This window comes from Lonchura striata, chromosome Z (assembly GCF_046129695.1).
Source record: "Lonchura striata isolate bLonStr1 chromosome Z, bLonStr1.mat, whole genome shotgun sequence".
Taxonomy (NCBI): domain Eukaryota; kingdom Metazoa; phylum Chordata; class Aves; order Passeriformes; family Estrildidae; genus Lonchura; species Lonchura striata.
Genome location: NC_134642.1, coordinates 67027430 through 67040384, shown reverse-complemented (window position 1 = coordinate 67040384; position 12955 = coordinate 67027430). Strand labels below are relative to the sequence as shown.

Below are 12955 nucleotides of genomic sequence, written 5' to 3'. Positions count from 1 at the left end.
CTCTGGATAACCTGGCAGGTGGCACATGCACATTAAGTTTGGTGTTATGTAAGTAAGCACTATTTTCCAATTAAACCTTATTTATCTCATAGATAAGACCACTATTTTAGACTCCCTGTCTGGAATTGTCCCAACTTTATTCATCTCCAAGGTTGGTCCTGCTCTGGGAGTTGTCTCATTCCATCTTGATGCCAGTTTTGGTTTGGGAGTCTTCCTGACTTTGTCCATTCCCAAGGCCGAATCCAACTCCTACATCCTGCTTTCCACTTGTATTCTTGAAGAAACCCGTCCGCTTCATAACACTAATCACATGCACTTTTCCAATTATTTTTCCAAATTATTGGTTTAAGTACAACTTATTCAGCACGAATCACATCTATTTATCACACTTTCAATCAAATTTTTAGCAAGGCAAAATCTGTACAAGTGCCAGAAATGCTTCTGTAAATGCCACTTTTGTGTCCATCTCCACAGCCCACTGCACCTCCAACAGTTGGACTGAAGAGTAGCGAGCAGGCTCTGGGGGCATGGGGAGTTCTTCTGACACAGACACCAGACGTTCTACAGCAAGACTAGTAGACGTGCTGACCACAAAAATCAGATTTATAACCCAGTGTGCAATAAGCCAGTAATTACACACTTGAGGGAGACATGGATTATTTGTTTTAGAGTCGCAGAAGCCTGGGTGCTGCATTGTATTCCATGAGTCAAGCACACCAACTATCAAAACTCTTTAGTATTTTGTGTATTTATACACATTTTAGCAAACAAATGCATTAATGTTCACTGGCTTCAGGTTACATCGTTCTCTTATTAATTATTATTCTATATTCTGTTGTTAATAATTCTCTTATTTCTCATGCTAATTAGTCACATGCCCAGTCCTTCTCTTGAGTCGGTGGGCAGCTTGGTAAGTGATCTGCTGGAACTGGAGCTCATTCAACACAGTTGCTGAGTTGCCTTTATTAATTTCTTCCGTATCTTGGGAGTTCTGCCAAATGTCCTTGGAGTCTATAAATTCCGAATTGTTTGTTTGATATTGAAACACGTCGTGCCCTAGACCTTAACAAGGAAATTAGGACTAAAGATTTGTCTTTCTAACCCCTGGACATTATTTTAACCTTGCTTAGTAGCGTCTATCTGTTTCAAGGATTGAATCTCCTTCCTTGTTGATTAGGCTTGAAAATCAAGATCAAACATCGAGAAATCCTTCCTTAGGGAAACTTTCCCGCGGCGCCCGCTCGGCGGCAGACGCGGCGCGGCGGCCGGAGGCGCGGCCGGGAGCCACCGCCCGCTCTCGGCGGGGCCCGCCCTCTCCGCGCTGAGTGGCAGGAGCTCAGCCAATGGCAGCGCGCTCAGGGCTCGCAGGCGGGACTTTATCGCCCCTCGGCCAATCAGGTTGGGGACTCGGTAGGGGCGTGGCCTAGCGGCGTCGCTAAGGGCCGGAGAGCGGCGCGGCCGGGCTGGGACGCGGCCGGGCCGTGCGGGGCCGTGCGGGGCAGTGCGGGGCGGGGCAGGGCAGGGCAGGGCAGGGCGCGTTTGCCGGACCCGGCGCGTTTGCCGGACCCGGCTGCGGCAGCGGCACCATGAGCCTGGCCCTCAGGTCGGTACGAGCACGGCGCTTCCCTTGCTTGCCCGCTCGGGGCCCGCAGCGCGGTGTGGGTCCCTCAGGGCCACGCTGCCCCCTTTGGGAGGCCGTGGCGGGGCCTGGGTCATCGCCGGCCTTCAGCCGGTCCCATCTGATCCCTTCGGCGGGCCGGGCCGGACCAGGCCCGTCTTTCTGGCCGGAGAAAGAAGGGTCCGGCGCGTCTGGCCTTGGGAAGTTCGCTTCTGGGTTGTCTGATGTGCTTTCAAAAGGCCTGTGAATAGGCATAAAGTTAAACTGCTTGGCTTTGTTTTGTTTCTGCATTCTGATTTAGTAGCTATTGCGTAAAGGAGCCTGGCTTATGAATCCCAGTGCCTGGCAAATTTTTATCTTCAAGTGTAATTAATATGCTTACATGGCACCTGCTACGATTAATTTTCAAATCTAAGAACTTGATGCTTGCTATGGTTAAAGTAGTTGCAGAAGTGGTACTGAACTACTTGTATTTGAGTACTGCTTTGTCTTTTGATAAATTATTTTATGCTAAGCATTAAATGAACACTTAGGTACCTGGATTGCTCCTTCAGAAGAGTTTGGTGTTAATCTGCTTTCAGATTTATAAATGTATTTCTTCATTGTAGCTCACAAAATGTGGGCTCCCTAGATCTGATCTACTTACTCTCTTGGTCCTAATTACCTAGCCAGCTCAGAGTTATTTTAGGCCTTCCAAGAGTTGTAGTAATCCAAAGCCTGTGTGAAATCACACTGTCTCAAGTGGTCTGTTAAGAACATCTTACTCGTTGAGGGTATTGTGGTTTGAAGCTCAGCTTCTGCAGCTTGCACTTTTATTGTGTGTATTTGGGGTTTTTGCTTCAGTGGTTGTTGAAAACTAAGTATAGATAAGTGTTTAGTCTTAGGTTTTGATTAAAATTAGCAAATTGTTAACAAAGAAGAGCATAAAACAGCTTGTTAGAGGAGACTTGGAAAGTTAATCTTGCAGTTTTCTGTTCATTGAACAGTAATCTTTATGCAGTCTACCCTAGGTGACGCAGCAGCACTCATTCTGCCTCTGGTGCAAAAGGACAAATGAGCATAAAAAGCCTATTCCTGATAGTATAACATAAACTATGCAATAATTTAGGAAAGACTTATGGAAGTCATCTAGTCCAGCTTCCTGATCACAGCAGCTTCTACATAAAGCTGGCTGAGGATGCTAAGCACATTTTATAATTAGGTTAAAAAAATGTTTGATGATGGAGACTCATTCCCAGTGGAACTATTCTAGCATGTCACCACATGCACTGGGAAAATATTATCCCTTAGATCCAGCTGTAGTTTCTATACCAGCTGCAGTTCTTTCCCTTAAATTTTGTAGTTATTGTCTCTCCTCCTTTTACTATGCTCCTCTGAAAATATAAGCTTATTTCTACTAGCCAAAGAAAAGGGGGCAGTCTTTGAGCAAGATTTGCTGATTTGGAGGGCTTGTCTCTTTCATATATACCAAAACAGAGCAAAAAAAAATCTTCAAAACAGTGTGTATGTGTGTGGTCTAAAGAATTAAAAAAAAATTCCTACAAGTACTATTTATCTAAGAATTGTTACAGGTGCCAAAGTTGATTTGTAGCACCTAATGCTAGCTTTTAGTAGCCAGACTGTTTGGCCTAGTTTGGCTTCCACTGGCATATCAGTCCCTAAATTAATTTTATTTTTTAAGCTACAGTGTAGAAATTAACTGTTTTCAAAAGTTGTATAATTTCAACTGCTAATGTAGTTTGAAACCTCAAAAAGCCTTTTTATCTGGTAATTTTTCTATCCTCTGTTTTTTGTTGTTGTTGATGCTTATTAACAAAAATGCCTGTGCTGGTTTATTTTGGGTGGGAGACTGGAGGTATCATTCAGATTTCACAACATAATTGTCTATTTCAAATGTTATTTTAAACTGGGAATACAAGCTGGGAAAATACTGACTAGGTAAGGTAGTGATTTCTAAAATTATGGTGAGTTTATTATTGGTGGAAATGGTTATTTACAATGACATCTTCCCAGTAGAAATCTGTTACACTACATTTAATTTTCTTTATGTAGGAATGAGCTCTCAGTAGATAAAACTAAAAAGAAGAAAAGAAGAGAACTGACTGAGGAACAGAAGCAAGAAATTAAAGATACCTTTGAATTGTTTGATACGGACAAGGATAGAGCAATAAATTACCATCAATTAAAGGTAGAAGTTTCCTTTCATTTAAGCAATTTTATAGCAGATAATATATCTGTTCCATAGTGAATACTTAAGATGCTGGCTATATCTTTAAAAACTTCCTTCAAGATGTCTTGCTTGGTTAAAGGAGTGAAGGAAAAAACAAGAAAGAATGGGAAATTTCTATTGGTATAGGAATAAGCTTTTCTTCCCACTTTATTATTTACTTCATGTGTAACAGAATTGCTATAGCATTGTAAATAACCCTGGTATAATTGCTGACCAGGGATAAGCTTGGACAGATGGAAAAACTGTCCAGGGATAAGCTTGGACAGAGGGAAAAAACTCTTGTGTTTGATTAGTTTTAAAGATTTATGACTTAAAGCCTTCTGTTGGTTTCAGATGTGTAGGTAAAATATGTAAATCAAATTTGTAAAACTGTTGACTACAAGCCAGAGCTTACCTGTATTTTTCAAAAGAAAGCCTATGATTTGTAGGAATAAGGTGTGCTTTTTGAGGGAGGCTCAGTTGTTGCCCTTCTCAAATAAGGATGCTCCTAATGATAGCCTAAACTCCATCTGCTAATAGCTTTCTATGTAAGTAAGGTCTCCCACCTGAAAGTCTGCAGAGTAGTAGATGGAGTTCACTAAACTTCCCTTAAATCATCTATGCATTTTTATTCTAATTAAGACATCAAGAACAAAAGGTAGCTTTGGAGAGGCCAGTGTTTCAGTCACATATAGGATGAGGTTTTTTTTTTTTGAAAGAATGCCTAATCCAGAGTATTGGCTCTATAGTGTGGCTCTACCAAGTAATTTGAAGAAGGAAAAAAAGTCTTATTTTTACATAATTTGCTGCTGTTAATGTGTTAGGTAGAACAATTCTCTTCTCTTTATTTCAGAGTTCACTTATTTTATTTTTGCTGGAAGTCACTGAGACTAGGGCTGTGCTGGGATCTCATGGTTATGGTTATGCTTTTTCTGGTTATGGTATGTTTTGAATTCCCAGCTGTCATGATTACTTGGAAACCTCTTTCTTAGCTGTCTAATAAAATATTGTCACCCTGAAGCTTATACTATGAAAAAGCAGAAATATATAAAGAAAAAAATTACTTATCTCCTTCTCTACAAAATCAGCATATAGCATCAATTTTTGAATCACTACATCAGTGGTTTTCACGTGTGGTTAGCCTGTATTCATCAGTTTGGAGGAAGTTAGGGTGCTGTGTGCTCTGCAATTGCCTTCTAAGGTGAAATGGGAACTTCTGCACTAATGGAAAAGTAAAATATAGGTTGGCTTCTGTGGCTAGAAATGCAGTTAAAAGTCTTGTAGGACTTATAAATCCATGAACATACACACTTGTATACAATTTGCAGAATGATTTTCAGCTTTGTCTTAAGAAGATAAGATTTTGAAATGGTTTTGGAAAATGAGGAGTAAATTTACTTGCCCTAAGATGCATTTGGTCCAGTCTGTAAAATCCCTGAAAATGCAGTTTTCTTTTTTTCTCACTTAACTAGATGTTCCATTTCCTCATAGTAGTTCTAAATGCTTTTAATATGCCAAGGTCTTTTACTTATTATATTTATTATTGTTACTTAACCATTAATATACTCTTTCTCTCTTGGGCAAGAAGGTAATTACTGAAATAAAAAGGAAAATTTGTTAAATATTTATTTTGATCCTTATCTATGATTATGATTGCACTTCCATTTTATTCCAAAAGGTGGCAATGAGAGCCTTGGGTTTTGATGTGAAAAAAGCTGATGTCCTGAAAATACTTAAAGATTATGATCGAGAATCAACAGGCAAGATCACCTTTGAAGATTTTAATGAAGTTGGTATGTGTTTAATTGTGTTTCTACCTCTAGAAATATTTAGCCTATAATAGTGAGCACAATTTCAAAGCTGTATTTTGTGGACTTCTTCAATTATTTAAGAAATAGAAGTGGGAGATTTAATTTCATATTTTGCTTAATATAGGTCAGTAGTAAAAGAAGATGAATATTTATTTGTTTCTGAATTCTTAATTTGATATGTAGAGAGGATACTGTACATATCAAATTCTTAATTTGATATGTACAGTATAAAAGGACATAGGGTATACATAATCTCTCTCAAGCTTGCATAGAGGAATAAATGCTAGTTTAAAGTGTAGATGTCTTGTTCATGGATCTCTATAAGATTCTTCTTCTTGCTGTGGAAAAGGTATTTGGCATTGAATTTCATGGGAAGGAGTGCATACACATACAACCAGCCTATGGAGTTCATATATTAAAAAGATTACAGAAATTGAAGTAGATTTTATATATTGTTCAAGAATTTTTAACTGTTGATAGAGCCAGTAGCACTAGTTGTGTCTTTTGTCTGAAATTTGTGTATTGTGAAATTTTATGTACTTTGAGTTTGTAGTGATATGCAGAATTTTTAGACTTGATGTTTCTTCGAAGATTTTAGAGCATTTTTGTTAGGCATAATTTATGCTTTTGCATTCACTTTGTTTACCAAAAAGTAATTTGTGTGAGTTTACATTTCTAGTTTATTATGTCCATTATAGTTCATTTTGTTCATGATAGTCCATTTCTTCAAGGTATTGTATTTCCATAGATTTTGTAGAACAAAACACTCAAACCCCCAGTACTTGCTCTTGGCTTCAAATAGCAATCATTTTAATGTATCAAAACAATTAGTGATTGAAATGTGGAAACATTTAATTGTTTCACAGATTAATACTGGACAAAATGTCTTGTTAATGACAGGTAATACTTTTGTAGTTATATTCCAAGTTAGAGAACATTATTTTTACTTATTTTCTGATTTATAAAGCCTATGTGGAAGTATTAGAAAGAAAATTAGTGTGTTGATTTGATAGTAATACTAGTCTTAAAATTACATATTGCATTATGTATTACATTATATAGTATTATAGAAAAGAAATATACCGTCCAATTATTTTTTTAATTTCTGATCTCCAGTCCTGTTCATTGTTTTCTTGCTTTGTCCTGGCTATCAATATCGACAGTCATTAAGTGCTGCAAGAAGCCAGGAAATTCTTGTAGAAAGCACAGTATATAATTGTAATGGGATTGAACCTGTTGGCAAACTTAAGTTGAAGTGGTATACAGCTGTGGTGCCATATGACCTTGACACAGAATTAAGTATGATACCACTTCTAACAGACTGGGGAGTTAGATAAAATAGATTACTGAGACATTAACTCTGAAGAGCTGCTGAATATGGGTAAGCAATTCTTGAGTTATCAATTTTCTCTTAATTTAATGATCAGTTGAAATATATAAAGATACAATTATATTTTGTCTTCTATGGTTTTGTATGTAAAGACATTTTAATATTTTTCAGTTGTCTTTTTTACCACAACAGGTAGCATTTTTCAAATGACACAGCACTGTTGTTTTAAAAGAAAATACTTAAATTTAGGGTAAATCTGCAGATATATAAACTTGATTGCTGTAGGTGGTTTATATGAGCAGGAAAAATTCTTTCCTCTCAAATTACCTAAGCCAGAGCAGACATTCCATCTGCAGTTAGTAGCAGATAGTAGATGATTCTTCCTATGCAGTGTTGATGTGATTTTAATGGCTTGATAATCCAAGACTAGCCCTGTAATACAAGACTAACAGGTACAAAGATGAGGAGATACATTATTGTTTGTTGGTCTGAAGTAATTATTAGAGAAATATTTCATGAGGCAAGTTTGTATTTTCTGTTGCAGAAACTGACAAATGGTTGTCTTAAAAAAATAATAAAGGCTGAAGAGTCCTTTCAGAATAAACATCTTGTAATTCATAGCAGCATCCTTTTCATAACCCCTTTGCTTGGTATTTTTTGTTTTCTGGTTTGGGGGGCTGGGAGTGGTCAGTTGGTTGGTTATGGGGGCTTTTGGGTTAGTGTGGTTTTATTTAAAGGAGAAGTTCTGTGTGGATCTTTTTCTTCACTTAACTGTTTCAGTGTTCTCCCCAGCTAAAAATTGTATACTGATGAAAACATGTAGAATAAAAAAATTTCACACCTTCATCTAAAAGAGCTGAAGGTATTTTATCTGAAAACTTGGAATTTTTAAAGAGAGGCAACTTTAAATTCCTATTGGAAAATGTGTGGAAAGTGTGACTGTGTCTGCACTGCCGTGCAGCTTTCTAGTGCGACAGTTACATCCTAAAGAGCAACACAGCTTGGGAAAACAGAGGTGAGAAGGAGAGGTCATACAACAGTCAAACAAATATGCACATTGAATTCTATAGAAATACAAGAACAGGTGAAATCAGACATGTGTTCTTCATATCGCCTTAGTTTGCTAAGATCATTCTGAGTTTACCTTTCTGAATTTTTTAATTTAAGTGTCCTTTTTGCAGTGACAGATTGGATACTGGACAGAGACCCACTAGAAGAAATACTCAAAGCATTCAAATTGTTTGATGATGATGATTCTGGTAAAATAAGTCTGAGAAACCTGCGCCGGGTTGCTAGAGAATTGGGTGAAAATATGTCTGATGAAGAACTGCGGGGTATGATTGAAGAATTTGATAAGGATGGAGATGGAGAAAGTACGTGTTGGAAAATATAACACCATATCATCTTGTTCTTAATTTTGTTCCCTTTTCAGGTGTTATTTTGTTGTGAAAATGTCCTCTTTCATTTCCTTCTAGATTACTTTCATCTCAAGCATAATTTAGCTTACAAATACTGCACACAATTGCTTTTGACAGCTACTAATCCTGGAGTCTAAGAATCAAGTTGATTCACCACCATCTCTTATTCAACCAATGTTTATTAAAAGATAGGTGAAAGTGTAGTTGAAGGTAGAGGCAAGAGAGATTCTGTGTACCTACATTACATTTTTATTTCCATATTAATCAGTAAAAGAAGTAAAGTGCTGAGAGAAAGTATTTTGATCACTTACTCAATGTACCTTAAGTGGCAATGTGTCATTGTTGTGATTTCAGCTTTGGATATGGAGCATTAAGCTAATAAATCATGCTTGAAGTAGCCTGGGTCTTTGTAGGATCAGCTTGCATGGCTCTTTAACATATTTCTGAGCCTTGGAGTGCTGAAAACCATAGTGTGAAAAATGGGTCTGCCACTGACCCAAGGTCCATACAGAGTAGGCTGCAGAAGTTGATTTACTAGGTAGATAAAGAATGAATTAGCAAATCAAGTTTGAATACCATGCATGTTAAATCATTGTGAACACTGAAACTTAAGAGTTTTTCATTATCTTCAAAACAACCTTATTTTTACATCAGAAGCCTTAATACATGAATATTTCAAGGATCACTCACTTAAGACTTTACACTAAAGACTGTATCAGTCCATTGAACACCATTCTTACAGGGTGGTGACTCATGAGATTTCACTAGCAGGTCATCCATTTTTCCTGTGGCAATGATATTTACGCTTGTGAGCATATGTTGGGCTCACAACTCACATGTGCTAGTGGAAAAATTGGGTTGTCAGCCTTTTGACAGATGCTATACAACGTAGGTGTTATTTTTTGGAAGTCGTAGCTGTACAGGTGAGTGGGATCAGAATTCTTTGTGCAAATATGTTTTTTCATGTGTTGTTCTCCTGGAGCTGCCAAATGATCTCCATTTTTTTTTTTCTCAGAATTGTATATCGATGTTTTTTTGTCACCTTGCTATTTGGGTAATACATATGGAACATACACCATTAGCTCCTTTCAGGAGGATTATTGAGTCGTTTTGTGTCAGTGCTACATTTTTTAAAATGAAATTGATCAGTTAAGACTAAGTGGCTCAGTTTCCTCTTATTCAGTCATCCATTCATTGTCTTTGTTAGAACAATCAAGCAGAAGATTGAATATGGAAGAATGACAGCATAATGTTTGTGTATGGTGCTGTTTGTCCTTAATGTTCTGTGTGTTTTTTGTTCTTTAAAGAAAACAGGCTGTTCCTAGCTTTTTAGGAGTCATTCTGAGAATGTTAACTATGTTGTGAATCACCATTTCATTTGTCTTCAAACACCTGGGTCATGTGGCAAAATTGTGCTGTCATCTAACTCTCCTTCTTTTCCTGCTCTCAAAAAAAAAAGTTTGAAACTGTTAATTGTTAGCATTTTTTTAATTGATATATCAAATACAGATAGTAACACTTTTGGTTTAAACCCTGTATTACATTTAAGAGATTGTTTTGCTCGCAGTGAAATAAGGTATCTTGTATAGTACTCGGGTTACATGAACCATTATGTTCCCAGCAAAACCACTGAGCTGTACTGGTAGAGTACAGTACTCCACATACTTCTGTAAAAGTGTACTTGACGTATTTTTGTCTTTCTTAGATATGTAAGTAATCCTACTTTGCTATTCTTGGGTTTAATAATTGCTTCTGGTTTTGAGCACAACTAACTTGAAAAACTGTCATGTCAGTTTTGATAATCTTGTAGATGCAACTGTAGGAAACACTGTCCAGTCTGGTGTCTCGGATTTTTGGCACAGAATTAAGACAAGTACCCAAACCCACCACTGAAAAAATATGCACCTTCAACTCTCAAGATTCTAAGTCAATGTTGTCTTTCTATTAGCTGTGATTCTAGTTTGTTCTTTTATGATTACGTATGTCATGGAGTTGAGGGAAATCTGATGCCATGAAAAACGGTGCTTCTGCTTTCATGGTTGTTAACTTGTGAACAAATTCCTACATCTGAAGGGAACTAACTAGGAGTACTTGGGTTACTGGGAATTGTAACTACACTGCTTTCTGAAGTTTCTTTGAATATTCCAAAATTTGTTTGTCATTATAGTGTGTTGTATTTTGCAGCATGATTTCAAAGATGCTGTAAACCTGAGAATATTTTTGAGACAATGGTTGAATTTCTGCTGTTACAATGTTGTTACTATGATAAAGCTGTGGAAAATCTTTTAAAATCATACAGTGATGGTATTTTTGTGTTTTAGAACTAGATGTAGCTATGTGATGCACTGGTATTTCAGAGCATAGGGCCCTAAACTAGACTAAATATGCTTGTTTCCTATTTTTTTTACATGGATCACAGCAGGACATATTTTGGTTTTTTGACATTTTTATTCTTTAACATAATTGAATTTCTTTAATGTTCTAGCTGTGAATGTAGTTCCTTCTTTGCAGTGCTTTGTTTAGGAATAGCTTGGGCATGTTGGCTGGGATGGATAATTGTCAGGGCATTGTATGTGTCTTGTCTTTTCCATACCACCATCTTACTCTAATCATTTCTTCAAGTGCATTTGTGTAAAAATGCACTTTAATTTTGTAAAAATAAAAGTGCATAACAAAAATTAAGAAATTACATAATTTTTGTTAATTATGAATGAAGAAAGTTCAGATGGGGAAAGGCTCATCAAATGTCCATTTTAAATCTAGCTAATTTATTAAATAATTGCTAAACATCTACAATTTGTTTTGTATTTGGCAAGTGTTACAGAATGAGAAGATAGGAATAGCATTGTTTGATCTGTGGTGGTAAATTGGGTGTAAATGTTTTGACTTACGATTTTAAGAATAAAACTGAATTTAGTCATAATTAACTGACGTATTGTTGCTTGAGAAGTACTTACTTAATAAAAATTTAGATACCAGTCTTAACATTTTTATACACCTTTAAAATAATAGTATTTTGCATAGCCTTCTTACATGTTTCTCAGGGATTTTTTTTCTATCATATTTCACTTTTACAATATTTTTACTTTTATAATTAGAAATAATATAAGTGACTATAAGTGAGGTAGTTTCTGGGTTTAGTATTCCACATAATGAAGCTTGCATTCTGACTTCATGTTATATGAAAAAATCTGTGCAAAACCCTTGGTCTAGAAGCAAATTTTAAAGACTTACAGTAATAGATCAGATACAACAAATACTAACAGAGAAGCCTTTAAGTAAAGCACAGATATGTATTATTTCATTTTATGGTTTATTGTTGTTTACTGTTTGTCTAATGATTTTTTTTCCTTCTTTAAATTTTCTTTTTGCAGTCAATCAAGAAGAATTTATTGCTATTATGACTGGAGATATTTAGCATTAGAAGAAAAGAAATTAACTGACCACAAAAGGGAGGAGTTGTTGGCAGCTTCCATTACAATGTTTTGTACTTTCATTTATTTTGGTAGCTGGAGTGGTGTGGAAAGTTAGTTGTCACAGGACCAAAATAATAAACGGGTTACATGCACTGATAATTCAGTATTTTGTATCATTAAATATTATCACTAGGGTAATTGATGTAATATTTTAGATCAAGTAAGTAATGCTGAATTCCAGAATGTTTGAGTAACTTTGTGAAATAGCCTTGTCTCAGATTTCTAAATTGTATCACATAAGAACCTTTTAAGGTTCGTGATTTTGTGTTAGCACTAGTTGTGGCCTTAGTTTTGATACATAAGGTTGGAAAAACTTCTGTTTTAATAAAACATTCTTTACTACTACTTGAATGTGTTATTATTATAGTTCAATCTGAACTGAACTAGAACCGGACAATGAATCAGAGAAAATGTTTTTTTCTTTTTTAATTTATAAGCTTTTACTTCTGCTCTTTTAGATGAACTACAACATTAAATGGGCAAGCATATGCATCTTCAAAGATGCCATTTATTAACTCTGTTACCCCGTATGGTAACAAGTGACATGCAACTATGCATGATTTCAAAACATGCTTAAATCAGTCAGATGTCTGCCAGCAAGTCTCTCTCCAGTATCCACCGTTCTGACAGTTGTAGAGACAATGACAGTGGCTAACTTCCTGCAAGCCAAGTAGTATGCTTTAGAATCCAATAGCAAAAACACCGCACATGAAATATAAAACATATTTTTAAAATCCATTTAATATTTTTCTAGTCATATATATATATATATACTTATATATACTAATCACTAGTATTTTTCAGTCTTAGAAGATTTGTGTTGAATTGCATTAATTGATTTGTTCTTGCTTCCCCCTGTGTGTGGTTGCACCCCAAATTTCCTCCCTTTCCTGGAATGTCAGTCCTACCTCCAGTCCTCCGATTCCACTAGAAAATTCCCTCTGTCCATGAATCCCCTCTCAGGCAGCTTCTCTGTCACTCAACCTTCCATCCCCCTTCTCTGGAAACTTCCATGAGAGGTGTTGAGTGATTGGACCAGGGCCAGGAACTCCCCGTTAAGCCCTCTCAAAGGCTGTTTTAATTCTTAGTTTCC

The 12955-nt window shown here is 36.4% G+C and overlaps 1 protein-coding gene across 1 annotated transcript; it reads left to right on the top strand.

Annotated features, from left to right (window-relative positions):
- The first annotated feature begins 1474 nt into the window (after positions 1-1474).
- CETN3 (centrin 3) lies at positions 1475-12207 on the top strand. Its single transcript, XM_021541573.2, has 5 exons — positions 1475-1603; positions 3671-3806; positions 5506-5620; positions 8150-8341; positions 11761-12207. Exons 1-5 carry the CDS (start codon positions 1587-1589, stop codon positions 11802-11804), a joined length of 504 nt encoding a protein of 167 aa, XP_021397248.1. The 5' UTR covers positions 1475-1586; the 3' UTR covers positions 11805-12207.
- The last annotated feature ends 748 nt before the right edge of the window (positions 12208-12955 follow it).

Bases quoted from the DNA above. Each gene is read 5' to 3' on its own strand.
- CETN3 (XM_021541573.2), top strand. The intron at 5,621-8,149 runs GTATGTGTTTAA...TCCTTTTTGCAG, and splicing joins TGAAGATTTTAATGAAGTTG to TGACAGATTGGATACTGGAC. The intron at 8,342-11,760 runs GTACGTGTTGGA...TTCTTTTTGCAG, and splicing joins TAAGGATGGAGATGGAGAAA to TCAATCAAGAAGAATTTATT.